The sequence below is a fragment of the Thamnophis sirtalis genome, unplaced genomic scaffold, assembly GCF_051295495.1.
Source record: "Thamnophis sirtalis isolate CommonGarterSnake01/CBP01778 unplaced genomic scaffold, rThaSir2_p1.2 scaffold_4, whole genome shotgun sequence".
Classification (NCBI taxonomy): domain Eukaryota; kingdom Metazoa; phylum Chordata; class Lepidosauria; order Squamata; family Natricidae; genus Thamnophis; species Thamnophis sirtalis.
This window is the reverse complement of record NW_028261384.1, coordinates 85,297,330-85,318,361: the sequence shown is the minus strand read 5'-3', so window position 1 is coordinate 85,318,361 and position 21,032 is coordinate 85,297,330. Positions and strand designations below refer to the sequence as shown.

Genomic DNA, 21,032 nt, shown 5'->3' with positions numbered 1-21,032 from the left:
CTGCAACTGTCATAAATGTGAACCAGTTGCCAAACATCCAAAATATGATCATGTGGATGTTGCAATGGTCCTAAGTGTGAAAAATGCTCATATCACATTTTTAGTGCCGTTGTAACTTCAAGTGGTCAGTAAACAAATGGTGGTAAATCGAGGACTACCTGTAGTAGCCATGTGAATAGTATTTTTCAAACAATCTTACTTTTTTCACAACTCCAAGATTTAAGTATCTGCTTAGAATTCTAAACTTACAAGGATGCACTTTTTTGAGCCAGAATGGGACATTGTTAAACTTCAGAGATGCTTACCTTGAGATCGTATTTTCGATGTACTGTCAACCGGTGACTAAATACATTCCTGGTGACTACCATGTAAGTTTCCACACCATCTACTGTAAGCCTGTACATGCCAAGAAACTGGGGTAAAAGTGTATTTCCATGACATTCCACAATGAACTGAAGAGAATAAGGGAAAAAAGGAAAGAATATATAATCAATTAGTGTAGTCTGAAAGCTGCCAGGTTTTGGGGGGCTGCCACAAAAGATTTAGAAGGGCATTTGAGGTACTTTTAAAAGTATCAATGTTTCATAACCTAAGCGGATATACTAAATTATTTATAGTAAATGAAACCAAAAGGACAACATTTTTTTATTTTGTAGAATGTTTGAGAAATATGACATTGGTAAAGCATAATTGTTTTACTACAATGGTTAATGTTAGAAACAAGAAACATAGTTTTGAGCCCTACATTCAACTCAACCCAATAGAGACTATTGGTTTAGAACTCTTTGATAATACAACTAGAATGTCTTAAATGAAGAAAATAAATTAAAATAAAAATGAATTTCAGGATAAAATAAATGAATGATACAAAACTAAATCTGTGCATTTGGGTGGTAAAAGAGCCTTTTCTTTTGATATCCTATTTCCTCTATTTGGAATGTTGCTTCTCCATCACAAGATATAAATTAATTAAGGCAGGTCTTTTCAGTAACTGGAAAGTGAAAAAGAAATTGAGGAAAATGACTCTGGGCATATCTGCATCTTCTAAATAAAAATATTGTAGCATAATTCATAAATTATGCATGCAATAATCTCATAAACTAGAAAGAAACAATCTCTTTTTTCAGCTTCTTCTTTCTCTCTTGCTGGGAGAGAACAGGAAAATTTCTGCAGAAGTCTTCTCTAAAATACGAGCATCTATTAAAATTCCCACCAAAACAGTATACTTTCAAGAAACCAGAAGCATCATGGCAGAAACATCTGGGAAAAACCCAGCTGGCAAATCGTAATCGGGAGGCCTTCGGGCCAGAACCGGCCTGAAGGGATGGTGAAGCAGGAGAGGCGTTTTGAATGACCACAAGGAGCAAGAAAAGCTCCTCGGCAGGTTGGAAACAAAGCGCTCCAGTCTGGCAGCGGGGGTGGCAGCCATCTTCAATGACTGTTCTGGAGCCTGGGCATCCAGATCAAGTTTAGAGCAGGAGCGGCGATCAGACGGAGTGTTGGGACCGGGAGAAAGTCTGGCTGACCCAAGGGTAAAGAAAACTTTAAATTTGGAGCTTAAAAAAATTATCCAGTGATTTAAAATAGCGGCTAACTGTCACTTGGAATTTGAAAGTAGGAAAAAGAAAAGGAAAAAAATGGGGACTGTCCAAGAAGATTGTGGCTAATATAATTGGAACTGGAACATTTTTTTTAAAGGGAAAAACACAAAGAAAACAGAAAAAACTTCATTGAGTGGATTTGGAACTTTTGGTTCTTGAAAACTTTGACAATTTATTGATTTGACTGTCTCTGGGATTGTAAAAACCATCTACTGGAGGAAAGAAGATACAACATCTGGCAACAAAGTACAGTGGACAAACTCAACCTTGAATACAAGAAAAATAAGTGGAAGATTTTCTAAGGAGTGTATGTGTCAGCCTCTGCTTCGCTTGCTTGCTTTCGGCTGCCATGGAAACGGGGGGAGGGCATGGTATTTTGGATGGGAATAATTAGTACAGGAGGATTTATCAAACAGGAAGTTTTGTTTTCACCATTGTCTGCACATACTGATGGCTGATGTTTGGACTTGGTCAAGGCCAACCATCCTGCATACCAATCTGATGATGTTACTTGGAGATGCAACCCACATGACACCTAAGGGAGATGCAGATTGGGCAATGGGGTGGAGGTTGTTGGAGGGAGGAGGCTGGGCAAAAGTTTGATATGTATGATTTCACGCTTTTCTGCCTCAGACCTTGCTTTACTTCGCTGCTATCTATTCATAACCAGTAAAAGTACTTTTAATTCCACAACCATTGAACTGAGAGGTTTCTTTCCTGGTTACTGAGGGACGCATTCCTGACAGTAAGCAAGGTCTCTCTTCGCGCTCATCCCGGAGCTAACAACTTCCGAGGGGAGTGCAATAAAAACCCAAACCTCCAAAGAAATGTCCAATCCAGGCAGTGACCAGAGGACAAATGGCTGGCTGCAGGAGACTCCTGCCCTTTGGAGACGGAGTGTATGGTGAACTGAATTTGGAGGAAAGATCTGTTTGCCTTGGGAATGGGGCAGAAGTATGAGCGTGAGGAAATTCCTGCCAGAGTTACCACCAGCCGACACCGGCGACCTGCAGCTGCCTGGCAGGAAGCAGAAGAGGAGGATCTTGTGATGTCCCACGCTATGAAACTCTTCCAAGAGGACTGAGAGAAGCATCATTTTTATGAGAGCCGGGCTGAGAAGGAAGCTGATTTTCCTGATCAAGAAGAGAAATGTGAGGAGGACCTGTCTCATCAGCAGCCAAAAGAGCCCCTCCAAGGGAGGAAGCCCCCCCCCCCCCCGCAGATGCCGAATGGCAAAAGTTCCTCCTCTTGGCGTGAAATTCGGAAGTGACCCCAAGGAACTAGGATTTTTCCTGGTCTGGGAAAACTGTCCATGCAACAGTTTGGAGAAGATCTCCCCAAAGAAGAAGCCAAGGTGAGAGTGGTAACTATGGCATTGGAAAATAAGGCGGCAGCCTGGATGGTCACTTTGCATAATGATGACTCCCCCTTGCTGAGGAACTATAATGCGTTTATGGCCGCCATGAGGAAACGCTTTGATGACCCGCTAGCCGAGCATAAGGTGAAAACCAAAATAAAAACTCTTACTGGGAAGAAGTCCGGGAGCTGATTACATGCAAGAGTTTCGTGAACTATCAGTATACATGCGGGAATGGTTCAAGGAGGCTTTAATGGACAGTTTTATGGATGGCTTGAACAAGGATATATACCAGAACTGTGTTAACAGAGGGGCCCCATGCAACCTACAACGTTGGTACGAGTTGGCAGCAGATGTTGTGATTGACCTCGCCAGGGATAAATACCGGGAAGACAGTGAGAAAGGTAAAAGTCTCCCTCCCACTCTCCTGAGAGGCGCTCCGAAAGGAGGAAAGGCTTGGCTGTTTGTTTCCGTTGTGAAAAGGAGGGGGACCGGGCAGCTATCTGCCATTCAAAAATTGGCCTGAAACCCACTGCTGTGGGTGGGAGGAAACCAAACAAACAACCGTGGAAATGAAAGGACACCACCATGAAAGGGGTGGAACCTGTCGAAGATTTCCCGCCAAGCCAAGGGGAAGAAGAACCCTCCTTTTTTCTGGAGAAAGCAAAACTGACTCCGATGATGACCATTTGGTAAGTCCACGATCGGGCCCCATGACCATTCCAGTAGAACTTAAAGTGCCCTCTACTCGTGCCCAAGGAAAAATGCTAGCCCTTTTGGATTCTGGATGCACACATTGCATAATTAGCCCGGAAGTGGTGGAAAAATGGGATTGAGACTGAGAACTTTGAAAGTGCCCATTGCTTTTTGTCAGTTGGACGGGTCTGTGGCTGGTGGTGGTGGTGGTGTGTGTGCCCATTTTGTAACAGAACCAGTAGAAATGTGGATGGGGGATCACCAAGAAACTTTGAGTTTTAGCGTTGCCCCAGGGATGGATCGACCCCTCATACTAGGATTACCCTGGTTACGTAAATGGAACCCTTATGTGAATTGGAGAAAAGGGTAGCTATGCATCCGTTCCGCTAAACCCCCAGAGGAGATGCAACCCACATGACACCTAAGGGAGATGCAGATTGGGCAATGGGGTGGAGGTTGTTGGAGGGAGGGGGCTGGGCAAAAGTTTGATATGTATGATTTCATGCTTTTCTGCCTCAGACCTTGCTTTACTTCACTGCTATCTATTCATGACCAGTAAAAGTACTTTTAATTCCACAACCATTGAACTGAGAGGTTTCTTTCTTGGTTACTGAGGGAGGCATGCCTAACAGTATGGCCATTTCCTGTTGTTTGACTTTGTTTTGCCACAGCTAAGAAAGAAAGCTAAAAATCTTGGAACGAACTGCTTTATTTTGGGACTGGAATTTGGTATTACAGCTGGAAAAATTTGAAACGAAGAGAGAAACCTAATTAAATGTGGTAAAATATAATAATATTAAAAACTTGTTAAACTTGAACATGTAGTGTGGGTGGCATGAAGAGTTACTTGAAATGTTAAAAGACGCACATACAACACTAAAGGGTATTAAAGAACCAGAAAAATCATTGAAAAATATAAAACAGGGCAAAGGAGAGGAACTGACATAGATAAACACAAAAGAGAGGCAAGAGGTTAATGTGGGTAAAAAAAAAGCTGAAAATACAAACCAGTTAGAAAATTCTATTGAGATTTACAGAGATACAGAAAGAGTAGAGAGGGAAAAAGGAAAATGCTATCTAAAAGAACAATTCAAAAATAGAGAGAAATAGTGGGAAGCAAAAAAGAGAAATCCTAGAGAGGCTTACTCAAATAATTCAAAGAAGAATGATAGGGAAAATTCTGAAGAAAAGATATAATACATATAAAAGAAAAAAAAAGAAAAATAAGAGAAGGGGATAGAAGGACAAACATAAAATTGATGAAAAATGGAATATCAAAGAGAGCAAGAGAGGAGTCAAGAGAAAATGGCTAGGAAAGGAGGAAGAGAAAGAAGAGATGCATTAGTAGAAAATGAAATATTTTAATACTGCTAATGATATATAGTTTAAAAAAATAACATTGATAATTGTGGATAACCAATTAAGTAAAATGCTTGTTATAGTAAAATTGAATGTGATCATATATGCTACCTATAGAAATTAGAATAACAAATGAAAAATAAAATGATAAATTTAGCATATTTTTTCTGAAAGGGTGAAAAATGATATTATCTGTGTTAAGAAAAAAATAAATTTAAGATGGAACCATGGGAAGAAAATAATGGGCTGAAATTGGAATGGTAATGTGGTGTAAAACAAATTATATATAAGAGAATGTAAAAAGGGGGAAAACACGGACTGTTCGTAAAATAATTTAAAAATTTGTAACAAAAAATAAAAAATAATTATTGAAAAAAAACAGTATACTTTCTCCTTGCATATATCTCACCTGGTGATATTTCTTTAGAATGTTATGCATTTCTGCAACATCCTCACTTGACACTGCCTTGATGACAAACCGCCGGTCATAAGTGGTAAGGAAGCGAACTCCACACCGCCCGTGGCTATCATTGTATACTGGAGCACTCCGGGTCACAGAATTCTGTGTGGAGATAAAAGAAGAACAAAATCCATACTTGGAAATAATGGGGAAGAGAAGACCAGACAGACAAATTGGGTATGTCATACTTGTATAAAACTAGAAAGACCATACCCGATATTTCTGTGCTTCTGTTTAGGCACAGAAAAACCAAGGGCAGGCAACAAAAACCCCCAAAAAACAGAGAGAGTAAGAGTGACTTAAAACTTTCTGCCAGCTTCCCCACTGGCAGGGACCATTAGACAACATCCCTTCTATTTTCAGCAGGCTAGTAAGTAGCTGCTGCTGCATGGGAGAAGAGTAAGGGATTGCAAGACTGACTGGGAACTGTTACAGAATATCACAAGTAAAGATCATGTGACCACAGCAGCCAGGAGAACTGAAGCAACCACAACTTTCTCAAATTTCATTCCCCGCAGAGTCCTGGACTTTTGGACACATTCTATAAGTTAGCTTATTATGGGTTGGTTCAAAAAGTATCCTCCTATGATGTATCATCTCACCTAATTAAAGGTCAGGTCAATGAGAATTTAATACTATACAGATGACAACTAAAAGGTGTGGGGAAGAAAAGTGCTAGGAACATTGATGGGTAAATCAGCATAAAGATGACACGGAGAAGGAAATCAAAGAGAACAAAGGGAAGTTCTAGGACTTTCTCTACTTACGTTGCAGACCGGAGTTTGTTTTGGTTGAAACCGAAAACAGGTCATTCCAGATTTTAGTTTTCTGAACTCAGCCCACTCAAAATGGTTCTGCTAAACTTTTGTGCCACAATGTACAGGTAATCTCCGGGTTATGAGTGTTCCCTTAGCGAACGTTTGACGCTATGCGATAAGCGCCTCCTAGGGTTTATGAACAAGTCCCCAAACTATGAATCTTGCAGCACCATAGCAGTTAGTTGTTTACTCTTATGAACAACAGCAGAAGCTCTGCAACATTTGTCCTGCACATTGCTGGCCAAAATTGAGGTTTGGAGGGGCGAATACACTCCTTGAATGCTCCATTCGGGCCTCCAGAGGCCTCGCTTGGCACGGAGGCCGAAAAGAAGCTTGGATCCACCCTTCCAGAGCTCCTTTTTCAGCAAAGTGCTGGGTGAGGCCTCCGGAGGCCTGAACGGCGTACCAGAGGGGTGAATCCATCCCTCCAAAGCTCCATTTTGGCCTGCAACGTGCCAGGTGAGGTCTGCGTAGACCTGAACAAAGCTGCACATGGCTGAGAGGTTGGAGAAGAGACTGCTTGCTATATCTTCACAGTGTAAGTGACCTGGTGCGGCAGGTTGGCTGTGAGGGAAAGCAATCATGGGGAGCATGAGGCATTTTAGTGGGTCAGAGAGGCCTTGACTATGCCCCCCCCCCGGCCTTCCCCACCCTGAAATACCTCATGTGCACTTAACAAGCCTCGCATTCGATTAGCAAATGCATGGGTGAAAGGGGGGAGTGATCCTGTTCAAGGTATGAGAGTCACTCCCATTCGGGTTACGAATGGAATGGGCAGGCTCCAGTACATTTGTAATTCGAGGACTACCTGTATTTGTTCTGTTCATAGAACATTTCTTCACATCAGGGTTCCCCAATCTCTTGGCTACCAGGGATTAAGGAACCTACCTGGCCTTGAACCTACCAGGCCTTGAGCCATTCAGAACAAGGCTGCGGAAGTAATGGCGAGTCTGTGCACACACCCATTTGCGCAGGCAAACATATGCAAGCACTCCATTTGTTTAAGTGGCAGGTGTGTGCCCTCGCTGCTCATGCTAATGGAGCTGCATGAGCGTATACCCGCTTGTTCACCACACAGACAGAAACATCTCCTCTCCCCGCCACTAGTCCACAAAACCAGAAAGGTTGGGAAACTCTGCTTTACATACAATATCTATTCTTTAGTTACAAGTTTCTGCTGTCCTCTTTTTTTAGGCTTCTCCCTCATGTCTTTGTATCGGGGTGAAATTCAGCAGGTTCTGGCAGGTTCTGGAGAACTGCTAGCAGAAAGTTTGAGTAGTTCAGAGAACCGGCAAATATTGCCTCTGGCTGGCCGCAGAGTGGGATGGGAATAGATTTTTTGCAACATCCTTCCCCTGCTACGCTTACCAAGCCACGCTCACAGAACTGGTAGTAAAAAAAAATGAATTTCATCACTGCTTTGTATGTTTCTTTACTCATACTTTCATCAACTGCTCCCCAAATCCAACTTTTTTTCTATCTACCATTTTTTTCAGCCTGACTTATTTTAAATATACAACTTGTTTGGAGGAAAATACAAATACAATCAATATAATAAATAATTCAATCTGATTCACTGACACCAGCTGTTGTTGCACAAGATTCATTTCCAATTACAACAAAGGCAGAAATACTTTCATACTTCAAGTATTTATATAATTGACACATCTCAATAAAAACTATTAGTTTGTTCCATACCTGATAGTCCTGATCATCAATCCCAAATCTTTCCCGGAGATTTCGGAATACCATTGGACAATACTCCTTAAATTTGAAGCGGCTTGGGAGATTCTCTCTGAAAGTAGCCACAAAGAATTTGTGATTCAATACTAGAAATAGAATAGAAAATTAGAACAGAACAGAATACTTTATTGGCCAAGTGTGATTGGACACAAGGAATGTACTTCTGGTGCATAAGCTCACAATGTACATATAAACAGCAAGTATTAGATCATAGGTTATAACCATAATTACAATCATTAAATATAGATTACAAACAATAATTGATAAATTATAGGAAACCAACAGAATAGAAAAGATTAGAAGATGAAAAAAGATGAGAAATGAGAAAGTGCTGTGTTAAGTGTTCAATGGAATGATGGCACAGGGGAAAACACTATATCTGGTTGTGCATGCAATGCTCTATAGTGGCATCCTAAGGGGAGAACTTGAAATGAATTATGTCCAGGATTTTCAGGATGTGAGGGGTCTGTAGATATTTTCTGTCTTCTTTCTGGTTTGTGCAGTATACGGAACTTCAGTGGAAGGCAGGCTGGTTGGGATCATTTTTGTGCAGTTGTTAACTATCCATTGAAGTCTATGTCTGTCCTGTTTGGTCGCTGTGCAAAACCAGAAATTAGAGAGGTACAAATGACAGACTTGATAATTCCTCTGTAGAACTGCATCAACAGATTCTTGGCAATATGAGTTTTTTGATTTGACATATGAAGAACATTCTTTGTTGTGCCTTTTTAATGATGTTTCTAATGTTAGGTGCCCATTCCCAAGTCCTTGGACCTAACAGAACCTAGAAACATGAAGGTCTCTACTGTTGATACTGTTGACGTTAGCGTGTAAATGTAAAATTTAAATATACATATAGATTATTATTATTTGTTACATTTATTTGCTGTCTACCTCACTATAGGGCTATTCTAAAATGGCTTATAAAATAAAAACAAAGAAAAATGAAAGTATAAACAGAACCGAAGTAAAATAACAGAATAATAAAATGAACAACGAAAGAGGAACACAATGATAACAATACATGAATATGGTAAATAAAAAGATGGATAAGTGGGCAGCAGAGAGTAAGGGTGGGAAGGGTAGGTGGAGTTTGCCATTAATCTAGCAGCCACTTCCAGCCTAATCTCTACATCTCCAGTGTAGAACTCCCCTATTTGGTTCTTAGACCAACCAGAAGAGCCTGATCTTTAGAGACATGGTATGATTGAGAATATACCTTAACACTATATGTCTAGTTCTACATTTTTTGTACATAACTATTTTTTAAAATGTGTATCTACAGTACATTATGTGATGATGAATTCAGACTTCACTAGCACAATGTTCTCCCAGATATGCTGTAATTCTGATTATGTTGTTCTGGAATTCTGCAACTGTAATGCAACATAGCAGTTCAAAGACATTCAATGAAAATCAGATTGAATATCTGACTATTGGCTGCCAAATCAAAACCTGTGATTGACTGCTGCTGACTGCTTATTCTATGATGAAGTTATATTTGTTAATACTGACATTGGCTTAAGAATTTAAAAAAAATCTAAATGAATAAAAAGAAAGGCAATTTCATACATCTTCCACTATGGGCAGTGGTTCCCAAACTTGGCAACTTTAAGACTTGTGGACTTCAACTCCCAGAATCCCAGAGCTGGCTGGAGAATTCTGGGAGTTGAAGTCCACAAGTCTTAAAGTTGCCAAGTTTGGGAACCACTGCACTATGGCATTAGAGAAAGATTAATTGGGTTTAATTAAAGCAAATGAGTTGGTTAGTAACAGTTCTGAATTTCTGACTTCATATATTGACTGAAAAACCTAGGAAAGAAACTAAAAATTATGCTCAACAATTAATTTTATAAGTGAATATATATAGGCAAAATTGTTCAAAGCCTTCAGTAATTCATGTAGCATAAAAATAAGTTTTTGTCACTTCACTTCCTTTTCTGTAGGGGGTTAAATGAATTAGAGTTCTATTCCACCTTAAATTGAAGGTTACATTTTCAATCTTTCAAGTAACATTTGTCTTTTCATGATCAGTCCTAAAAAATGTCCCTTCATTAGATTTGACAATCTCTTCTGGGGACTACTAGTAGGAGGATTAGACTAAATCTACTCAATAAGTAATCATGTTGGATCAGCCATCTGGATGCATTTTGGAAGCTCACAAACTTGGATTGAAAAGCAATAGACCCTTTTACAGTGACTTTCCATAAACACACACTGCCAATAAATAACCATAAATATTAGTAGCTTCTGACCCTATGTGTATTTGTTCAATCTTTTTAAAAATAGTTTGACATTAACATAAGTATTATTAGCAAATTTCAAATTACGTCCTGTGTGATTATGCCTCCTGGATATGAAAGTGTGATTCATATGATACAAACATCTTTTTCACATAATCAAGGCACTTTACAACAGTATTTTTTAAAAATGTTGAAGCCTTTTTTCAATATCTCGGTACAAATGATATAAAATGTGATTATTAAAACTAAAGATTCAACAAAACAAATAAGTCAAAAACATTTTACATGTCCTCTAATTTATAGAGAAAGATGATCCAAAGTGACATAAATATGTGTGGCAAAAGTATATGAACTTGTGCTTTCAATAACTGGTGTGACCTCCTTGGACAGCAATAATTGCAACCAAATTTCTGATAACTGTTAACCAGTCTTGTATGTTTGCTTGGAGGAAGTTTAACCAATTTCTCCATACAGAATAGCTTCAACTTAGAGATAATGGGGGGTTTCCTCGCATGAACTTGCTCACTCCAGGTCTTTCCACAATATTTCTATAGGATTAAGATCAGAACTTTGACTTGGTCTTTCCAAAACAATAACTTTCTTCTGCTTTAATTAGTTTTTGGTTTGAAATGCTTGTGTGTTTTGAGTTGTTGTCTTGTTGCATGACACACTTTGTCTTGAGCATCAGTTCATGGACATATATCCATTTTCCAGTATATACATATACACACATTGTCATACACACAGAGACACTTAATTGACCTCTCTGTATCTAGTTTTTAAACTTGGTTGGAGAACAGATCATTTTAGCTCATATTTCTGCAGAAACAGTAAGCATTCAAAAAGATTCACAAACTTTTAAGCATTTATTATATTAATATAATAAATATATATTATACAGTGTTTATATATTACACACTGTATAATATATATTTATAACATGTTTCCTCTTACCTTCCTTCATTCCAAGCTAAAGTGTTTGAACCATTGTGCCTTTTTTTCAACAGGATGTTATTCTGGCCTCCTAATGGTTTTGCCTGCCCTATTTTGCCTCTTGTCTAGTTCTAGAATATTTTCATTAAGAGAGGTATACAATGGTGCAAGTATACTCTAATTGAAACTTTGTATGAGGGCATTATTACACCATATTAACAGCTCTATTCTCAACCTTACCTAATGATTTTATGCAAAAAATCTGCCTGAGGGGCGATCCCTGTCAAATACTTATCTAATGTAGTACAACTGTCCAGATGCAAACAGTTAAGATTCATCTCTATAATATTTCGTGATAGAAATTATCCTTCCTTAACTGCTACCCCAAAACATACTGTCAATATCTATAAAACATTTCATTTCTGCAAGATCAGGTTAAATCTGGATAAAAAGTTATATTCTGTATAAATATTAAAGACAAATACTTTGCCTAAAGTAAATTCTTTCTCATGTCAGGAGGCTCCTATATCTAAAATTCTTTATTCAGACTGATTAAAATTATTTTTCTATTTCACTAGATAAGGTAGGTACCAGTTGGAAAATATCATTGTCTCCATGGGGGACAAATAATATTAATCAATTGAATAAACATGTTAGTGTGGTGTAAAATTAAAATGTTAGACTAAAACTGGGGAGATCCAGAATCAAATCATCTTTAGCTGTAGCCACATAAGCTCACTGGGTACTTTGGACCAATTTCTCTTTCTCAGACAGCCTATTTCACAAGGATGTTGTGGGGAAAACTGGCGGAAGTAGTATGGTACGTACACCATCTTGAAACCTAGAGGAAAGGTAGGATTACTTAAGAATAAATATTTTTGTTTAAAAACTACATGAAAAGCATTATGCATAAAGGGTATAGCCAAAATCTGGGCTGGCTTCTGGACTGAATGAACACCACAATCACAATTGTAAAATTATGTTTTTAAATTAAAACACCATGATGCTGTTTAAAAGACACAAGCTACAAAAAGCAATTTGGTGATTTCATAATAGTTGTTCAGAGTTCAAAAAAGAAGCTAATTTTGAAAGAAAAAATAAAATGCTTCTTCTAATTTGCAACTACTATATATCCTCTCAACTACATTAAAATGTCGGAAGACTTCTGAAACAATTCTGGGTAGTTCCATAGATTCTGACATTCAAATCTTATGTAACTGCTGGAGGTATGTTCCAAGCAATTTTAATGGGAAATGTAGGCTAACGCTCCTTCTATGATCAGGGTCTTAACAAGGCAAAAGTGTAAATAAGATTATGGGTTATGTTTTTGGACATGTAAATGTCCAGAAAGGTCTCACAAGGTGAACAGGCCACGATAGATACCTCAGATTAACACAGATCACATCTGCCAACCTGCATTGCACCATTGTGGCAGATTATGGTCTATTCCTTCCTCATGCCAATACAATCTCAAAAATGGCCCTCATTCCTGGAGGCCCTATGGCAACAACCATGGCAGCAGAAAGACCTGCCTAAAGGGAGAGGGTGCTAAGAATCACCGGATTAAATCAGTCTGTCTTTGGACTTTGGACGCAGAAATGGTCAACATTTGAACCTTGAAAACAGATGCTTGACTAGAAGAACTGCTTACTGAACGCAGAAATATGCATTGGGATATCATTAAATTATGTGAAACACAACAAAAAGTTCAAAATTTAGTTGAACTTGATAGGACTGGGTATTTACTCTACACTAGAGGTACTGAAAATGGATGATGTGGCGGAGTTGGTTTTTTCATCAACCAAAAGCTAAAAGAATCTGTACTAAGAGATGAAAGTATATCAGACAAACTAGCCCAATGCATCATTCAATTGAACAAACAATACAAGCTTCAAATCATCCAATCTTATATGTCAACAATAAGATATAGTGATGATGAGATGTTGAAGAGTGTTATGACTATATGGTCCACCTTCAAGACAAAGAAAAATGCCAATACAAAATTCTAATAGGTGACTTTAATGCAAGAATAGGAAGAACAATACCTGAAGAAAAAGCAACTGGCCCATATGGAAGTGTGAATGAGATAACAGAAGCAACAAACTAGTAGACATTGCTAAAGGACAGGACTTTACATCATGAACGAATTTTACAAGAAAAAAACTAGCTGAATATGGATATAGAAGAGTCCATCTGGGTATACAAGTAAAGTTGACTATATCATGTCAAGTGATAAAACCATATTCTGCAATTGTACTGTCATCAATAGAATGGTACAAGCTAAAGTGAAGATACACTGCTGAAAAAATCATATCATATAAAATGATAAAGACATAATGAAAAACAAAAATAATGAGTGATAAGCTGTTAGTGCCATAAAGTATATAAAATAAAATAAAATACATAAAATAAAATAAAATGCCATAAAATCAATGAAAAATAGCAAAGCTTCAGGAAATGACTCTGTTATGGTTGAAATGCTAAAATCTGGTGGTCATAGTTTAGATAAAATACTAGCAAAACTGTATTCGAGAGGCCCCAGAGAAGAAAAATTACCCAGTGCAGGGGAAAATGCTGAAGTGATTCTTATACATAAGAAAGGAGCTTCAGATTAATTTAAAAAATTACTGCCCAATAAACTTTATTTCAGTCATTTACAAGGCTTTCACCAAGATACCAGCAAAAAGAATATTGAGAACATTAAATGATACACAGGCAAAGGAGCAGGCAGGGTTCAGAAGTGGCTACAGAATAATGGATCATATTCAGGTTGTTCAGCAAGTCATAGAAAGCCACAACAAGTACACCATACCTCTGTTCATGGCTTTTATTGACTACGAAAAGGTGTTTGATTCGGTATTCTAGCAAGCTCCCCCTATGCCTGAAGAGAAAGTTTTTGATCAGTGTTACCTGCTCTAACATATGCTAGTGAAACATGGACACTAACCTCACGATGATCCATGGTGGAGCAGTGGTTAGAATACAGTACTGCAGTCTATTCAGTACTCATCCTTCCATCCTTCCGAGATTGGTAAAATGAAAACCCATATTGTTGGGGACAATATGCTGACACTGTAAACTGCTTAGAGCGGGCTGTAAAGCACTGTGAAGCAATATAGAAGTCTAAATGCTATTGCTATCAGCACAAAGACTATAGTGATGCCATGGAAAGATACATGCTCAGCTTTACAAGACAAGATAGAAAGATCTGCGCATAGATTAGACAACAAATGAAAGTATACAATATTATTAGGAGTGTGAAAGAATTCTAATGGAAATAGGCTGGTCGCATAGCAAGAACAACTGATGGCAGGTAGACAAAGCCAGTCATAGAATGGCTCCCACTTGATAAAAAGTGTCCACAAAAGAGACCTAAGACAAGATGGATCGACGACGTCAGCAAGTATTGTGGGTCTGACTAGCAAAAGGATGCTGGGAACTTTATTGGTTGGAAACATGCGGAAGAGGTCTTCATGCTGCAATGGATATTCAATGGCTAAAATGATGATAAGCCTGTGATGGCAAACCTATGGCACATGTGCCACAGGTGGCACGCAGAGCCATTTGTAGGGCATGCCAGGTGTTGCCCTTTCATATCCAGCTCGCATGTGTGCGCTAGCCTGCTGACTTCGGTCTTCTTTTTCGGCCATTTTCCACCCTCAGCCATTTTCCACCCTCCGGAGGCTTCCCTGAGGTTTGGGAACAGACTTCCGGTTTGCGTGTTGGGCCGCTTTTCACGCTCCGGAGGGTGAAAAACAGCCCTATGGGCAACCCGGAAGTCATCATTCCCAATCTTCCAGGTTGCCCATAGTACCATTTTTTGCCCACTGGAGGCTTCAGGGAGGCTTCGGGGGGTGGGGAGGCTTCAGGGGGTGGGGGAGGTTGTTTTCGCCCTCCCCAGGCTCCTAAGAAAGCCTTTGGAGTCTGGGAGGGTGAAAAAAGCACAGCAAAAGCAGAGGGAGGGCCTGGTTGTGTGCACATGCACGTGGGCAGGTTCACGCATGGGAGGCTCGCGCACACAGCATTATAGGTGTGGGCATGCCCTCACATGACCATGACTTCCCTGCGCTCCCCCCACTTTTGACACGTGATCCAAAAAAGGTTAGCCATCACTGTGATAGACTATTAAAGAAGAAAAGAAGTTTTCTTTATATCTACAAAACATTCTTGATCCATTAACAATTGTTGTCCAAACTATACATATTATTCAAATTATACTAATGGTATTAATGGGAAAAATTAAAAAATATCTAATTATTAAAAGTTGATCTAGGTTGCCTGGCAATTGCATTCTCACCAAAGGTTAACATGTATGTACTTGAGATTGTCGCTTTCAAAGCATATTATGGATGAGTCAATGATGCCACCCTCACCCCTAGTGTGTAAATTTTATCCTCTATGTCCTGGTTTTATTCAAAAATGAATTGTGGTCCCCAATCATATCCTTTCACGGCTGGACATAAAGCACATTCAGACAAATGAATTGCGCCGAGTTCAATTACTCTTTTATAATAGTTGTGTTTCTTTCATGTCACACTGTCTTCTGCAACATTCAGATTCATGTCATTATATATTCATAACAAGCCATCTATTCAGATACTGAAGTTAAATGGGGAATGGGGGAGTATATTTTAATCAAAAAAATTATTACTCACTTATTGAAAAGATGATTGTCCACTTTAATCTTGCTGTAGGCTTTAAAGTCATCTGGCATTAACATAACAGGGACAGGGACATTACTCAACTCATTAATCTGCAAAAGAAATGCAACATCTAAACAGGATGTGAGGGAAAAAAGGAAGGAAGTCACCTGAATTGTTGGAATGTACAATGGTAGAGCCAATAAATCACATTAACGTTTACTGGCAGTTTCAACATTAAATGCATGTGGTCAAGAAAGCAGTTATGTTCTATGAAAGGGATGATATTTATTGAGAGGAAATCATAGGTATCTGAGTGTTCCAGGCTACATCATCTACATCATGAGCAGTTGCTATCTCCAGTTTATGAGTTTGCATAATTTATGAGAGTGTAATGTTCCTCTTTCTCTGTATCAATTTTTATTCAGATAATTATTTACATCTATATTAATAATTTCAATCTGTCCTAATCACTCATACTTTTAGATAATCATCTGATTGTATTTTGATCCTCAGATGTGTTTGAAAGTATGGTAAGCACCTGCTAAAATGTTATTTTTCTTATTACTGTGTTTCTCCAAAAAGACAACCCACCTTGAAAAGAAGCCCCATCATGTTTTTGAGCATATGCAATCAAATTAAGCCCCAACCACAAAATTAGCCTTAATTAAGACCCCACCCACCCTAAGGTTGGGGGTGGGGGTAAGGCACACAGGTAAAAAATAAGGTAGTGTGGGGATGGAGCTGCCCTACTTACTAGGCCTCGCATACCCCAACACCTGCCTTTCTTCCTTCTGCAGCCACTTGCCTCCACTCCCACGCATCGCCCTGGCCTCTGTTTCGCCTTCAGATGCTTGCTGGAAAGAATTTGCAGCAGATAAGAGAGCTCCGGATCGATCCAGACCTCTGTTATTGGCTGCAGATGTTTTCTGGCAGGAATCTGAAGGTGAAACAGAGGCCAGGGCACTGTCTACAAGTGGCAGCAAGCAGCCCCAGAAGTGGGCCAGCAATGGGCTCCTGCTGGGTGGGGTTGTCAGTGTCACCACTGTTAGGTGAATAAATAATTAGAACCCCCCAAAATGAAGGCCTAGCCATTTTGTCGGGGGTCAAAGGAAAATAAGACCCAGCCTCCTTTTTGGAGAAACACAGTAGTTTGTTTTTTCTTAACTTCATGTGCTGTACTACATATATATTTGTATTTGGCCAATAATTTTCGATCAGATAAATCATCAAGTACAAAACAAGATGATCGATGATAAATATATTCAACTCTAATTGTCAGGCATTTTTATTCAATAGTATTTATTGCTACTGCAATAACAATAGATGTTTTTCCCCACAATGTAGCATATAAACAAACACCTAAATAAAGTGACTTGGGGAAGACACTTTGTATAAATAATATTCACCGAACATTTACAAATATTCACCAGTGACTTTTAAATAATTGAACCTATTGCAATTGAATGAACCAAGTTTAACCATCTACACATTTTTTCTTGTTTTCCCTTATGCAGGATTCACTTTTCCATATCAAGTCAATGTTGATTCATTAACAATTGACTGATTTGTTTGTAGTCCGATCCTGTCATTGTGGGCTGAAAGAGAAGTCAGCTTTCATGTCTAAGACAGGATTAGAACTCACAGTCTCCTGGTTTCTGGCCAGTTGCCTTAACCACTAGACCATATTCCCTGTCTGTTAAGCATATACAGATAAATCTTGCTTAATTTCTATTCCCTAGCAACAATGGTGCCGAACAAAGGGACTTATTGCTAATTCTCAATGTTCTGTCTGTTGCCACATTCTCATGGTCATGTGAACAAAATTTGGGCCCACTTGGATCCATCTTAATTTACAACTGCCCACTTACCCACTGCTGCTAGCTGGCCCTACCTGATACTATATTCACCATTACACTGTAAGTCATTACTGCACTGACCAGGGCCTTGTTTGCACCAGTGTAGCTGAGGTTATTCTTATGTCCCACCCAAAGCCTTTGGCAAAGATGTTTGGCATATGAACAAAAGCCCCAGCATAAAAGAACCCTCCTAACCAAATCTTCTTTCACATGCCAGGCTTCTTTCATGAAAGGTCCCAGCTGGGCCAACTGGGGTATGAATGAGGCCCGGGTTGCGAATAGAAATCCTGGTTGGGATGCGAAAGAAATCTTGGCTGTCCTGGCCTGAAAAGACCTGCAAAAGAAGGTCCCAGTTGGTACTGCAGTGATGTAAGATGTAGGGGTAAGGATTGGGTGGTTGGGGGAGATAGCAGGTAGCCAAAAGGGGAGAGATTGGAGAGAAGATAGGGAAATAAGGGGCATTCAGGAAAAGACAGAGGAGGCAGCCCCTTATCTTACCAAAGCATGGAGAGGAGAAGACATAGTTGGGAATGGCTTGGATCAGGGTGGGTCCTCACCTAATGACCCGTGAAATTCAGTTAATGACAGCAATTGGAATTTCCAGGCATGCCAGTGCTAAGCAATGTAGTCATGTGATGTTACACATCATGACTGCATCCCTTAACAATAGAAATCCTGGTCACATTGTTAAGCACAGACTACCTGTGTGGTCATTGCTAAATTAATATTCCTGAATATTAATATTCAGGAAGCATGATTGATTATAAAAATACTGTGATTTGTAGTCCATCAACACCATAATTTCCTATTTAGATATGTACATACAACACACAACAGGGCTTGTAAGATTGATATAAAAAAAATCTCCACTCCATTTGTCAGGACCGCTACTATTGAAAGAAATATTCTCAATTTCCTTGGGACCATCTTACTAACTTGTGAAGTTTGCTGGTGAATATTTTTTAGTAACCTTCTAAACTGCAACTTTTCAAATATTCTAGGGGTATTAGTTGACAATGCTCACTGGGATTTCTAAGATGTGTACAGTTCTGTCCCTGGACTCTGAAATGGCAAGAGACTTTTATTGCTTTGTACAACTGAGACAATGCACAAATATATTCAGACAGAGTCCAACAAAATGATTTATCATAATATTTATAGATATTTAAGAATTATATAGTATTATACTAGATATTGAAAAAAATTCCATCTGTTATCCCTTCTTTACTCAGAGAACTTACATTATTGCTTTATGAAGATAGTTATCCAGGCAAGCAATCATTTAAAATACAGAAAATCAAAACTCATCTTTGGTAAGGAATATGCAAAAAGGGATTTACTGAACCCAGGTGACAACATAGGTTACCAGAATCTGCTGCTGAGGATTTGAAGCTACACTCCTATATACAGAGCAGTGTTCCTAAATTCAAGAGTCAACTTCTGAATAAAGATAATTTCCTGGTTTGTTCTAAAAACTAAAATTGTGAAGCAATCCTGATTTTGAAGAAGGGTGATTCAACAAAAATGTTTCTCCTTAAACCAAGTTCAGGAAAAGCACAGCTTTTAGAAGACGTTAATAGGTACCTACAATACACACCCACTCACATGCTCCAGTTCCACCAAATTCCCTCACATGTGTGAGAAGAAAGATGACAGTAAAGAACTTCTATCTTCTATAGAGGAAGACTTTGAAATTCATTCAACACAGAATTGCTTCCCCTTTGTAATTATTTTAGAAAATTTTACTTGCTGTCCATTTTTAAATGATGCCTTTCTCTACAATATTTCCAATATTTGTTTTCATGCAAGATATGGATTCTAATATATAAATACCAAAATAAAAATGTTTACCCTGTACCTAATAATCAACACAAGAGATGCTACATAATAGTTGTAAAATGAGACAAATATTCAACAGCAGAATGTGCCTCTCTAGTTGAGAGGTCTTAGGTTCAAAGAGGTGGGAGGTGAACTGTGCAGTTCTTGCTCACCGTGTGGTTGACTCCCCACATAAGGACACTCAGGAGTGGTTCAGAGGCTCGGAAGAGTTTCACTTTCTGGCAGACAAAATGCTTCTTCTTTGTCTTGGTCTTGGAAGCACTGAGGGCAGCACCTATAGCTGAGCCAGTGCTTGCAGCTGCTGTGCCTCCAGTACAGTTTGAAGCCATGGCAGAGAGAGAGGGGGTCTTTGGGGTTGCTTGAACAGATATTGGCCTCTTCCTAAAAGCAGGGTTTTTTCATGCCTCTCCTTGGGCCCCTCCAACCTGGGCAGTCATGTCAAAATGTTCTCCAAGAAAAGGCCCAGACTTCTGCTTCTTCAGCTCTCAAGCCACTCTTCCCTCCTCACTCTTTGAAGATCAGCTCAAAATGGCACCACCGGGTATATAGGCTGGTTAGACTTGACACCTCCTTGCAAGGTACCACTAGGACCGGCCTCTCATTGATGCCACCTTCCTAAACTTGGAGCGGTGCTTCTTCTTGCCTTTTTCCGACCTTCAGATTACAGTGGGCCGTTAAAGGCACCGCTTCTATTCTTCTCCGCTCAACCGCGGTTGAATATCATTCGAATCGGCGGCACTTTAGTTCTCCCTGTAAATTCCCCAAAATGGTACCATCCAGCCCTCCCTTTTAAACCTAGACCAGTCCCAGCGCAATTAAGTCAGCCGTATTCCTCCCCCCCACCCAATTTTGAAAAAAGCGTTCACAACGGTACAATCTTCGCTCCGCCCGTCGTTCTTGTTCTTTTCTCTCCGCCTAATTCAGCGGAATAGATCGGAGATACACACAGGTGCACATACACGCGCACCAATCACAACAGTACCACCTACAGGCACACACCCTTCCTCTCATTACAAGCAAGAGTTCCGTTCAGAGAACCGGGCACCACACCATAACTCCCCTTCCACATCATAGTTAGGTCCAAGCCCCACCCCCTGTCACTTATCAAATAGTAATGTCTACTTCCCTCCGCAAGTGAGCCTAACCTTAACCCCCCTTTATAACAAAGTTCGATTAGTTTCACCCGCTATGAATATATCGCCCCACCCCACCTCCCCCCTCATGCTTCCCTTTCCGTGGTTTGTTCCACCGCAGAACAAGTTGTGCCATCGACTCCTGCGCAAAGGAGGCATCAAGATGGCGACGAATAAAAAGAGGGGGGAGTGGAATGTTCCATTTCTATTTGAAAAATTGAAAGGCAAGAGTATGGTAGTAATAGTTCATTTAAAAAGAGTCAATAAATTAGGTAGTGGCAAAGCAATGTGGTTTGGATTAATTTTTTAAAAATAACGCGCAGGTAGCATATCCACTAACTTTTCCTTTAA

At 39.4% G+C, this 21,032-nt stretch overlaps 1 protein-coding gene across 3 annotated transcripts in view; it reads right to left on the bottom strand.

Annotated features, from left to right (window-relative positions):
- PIP4K2B (phosphatidylinositol-5-phosphate 4-kinase type 2 beta) overlaps positions 1 to 20,717 on the bottom strand; it is a 36,511-nt gene extending 15,794 nt beyond the window's left edge. The window contains exons 1-5 of one of the 3 annotated variants that reach the window (XM_014058246.2): positions 19,701 to 20,717; positions 15,866 to 15,963; positions 7,990 to 8,086; positions 5,423 to 5,575; positions 306 to 452 (exon numbers count right to left, since the gene is read on the bottom strand). In XM_014058246.2, the coding sequence (XP_013913721.1) occupies positions 306 to 452; positions 5,423 to 5,575; positions 7,990 to 8,086; positions 15,866 to 15,963; positions 19,701 to 19,877 (672 nt within the window). In that variant the 5' untranslated portion in view covers positions 19,878 to 20,717. The remainder of the gene's footprint in view (positions 1 to 305; positions 453 to 5,422; positions 5,576 to 7,989; positions 8,087 to 15,865; positions 15,964 to 19,700) is intronic. The other 2 variants (XM_014058245.2, XM_014058244.2) reach the window with 2 other exon arrangements.
- Positions 20,718 to 21,032: the final 315 nt, after the last annotated feature.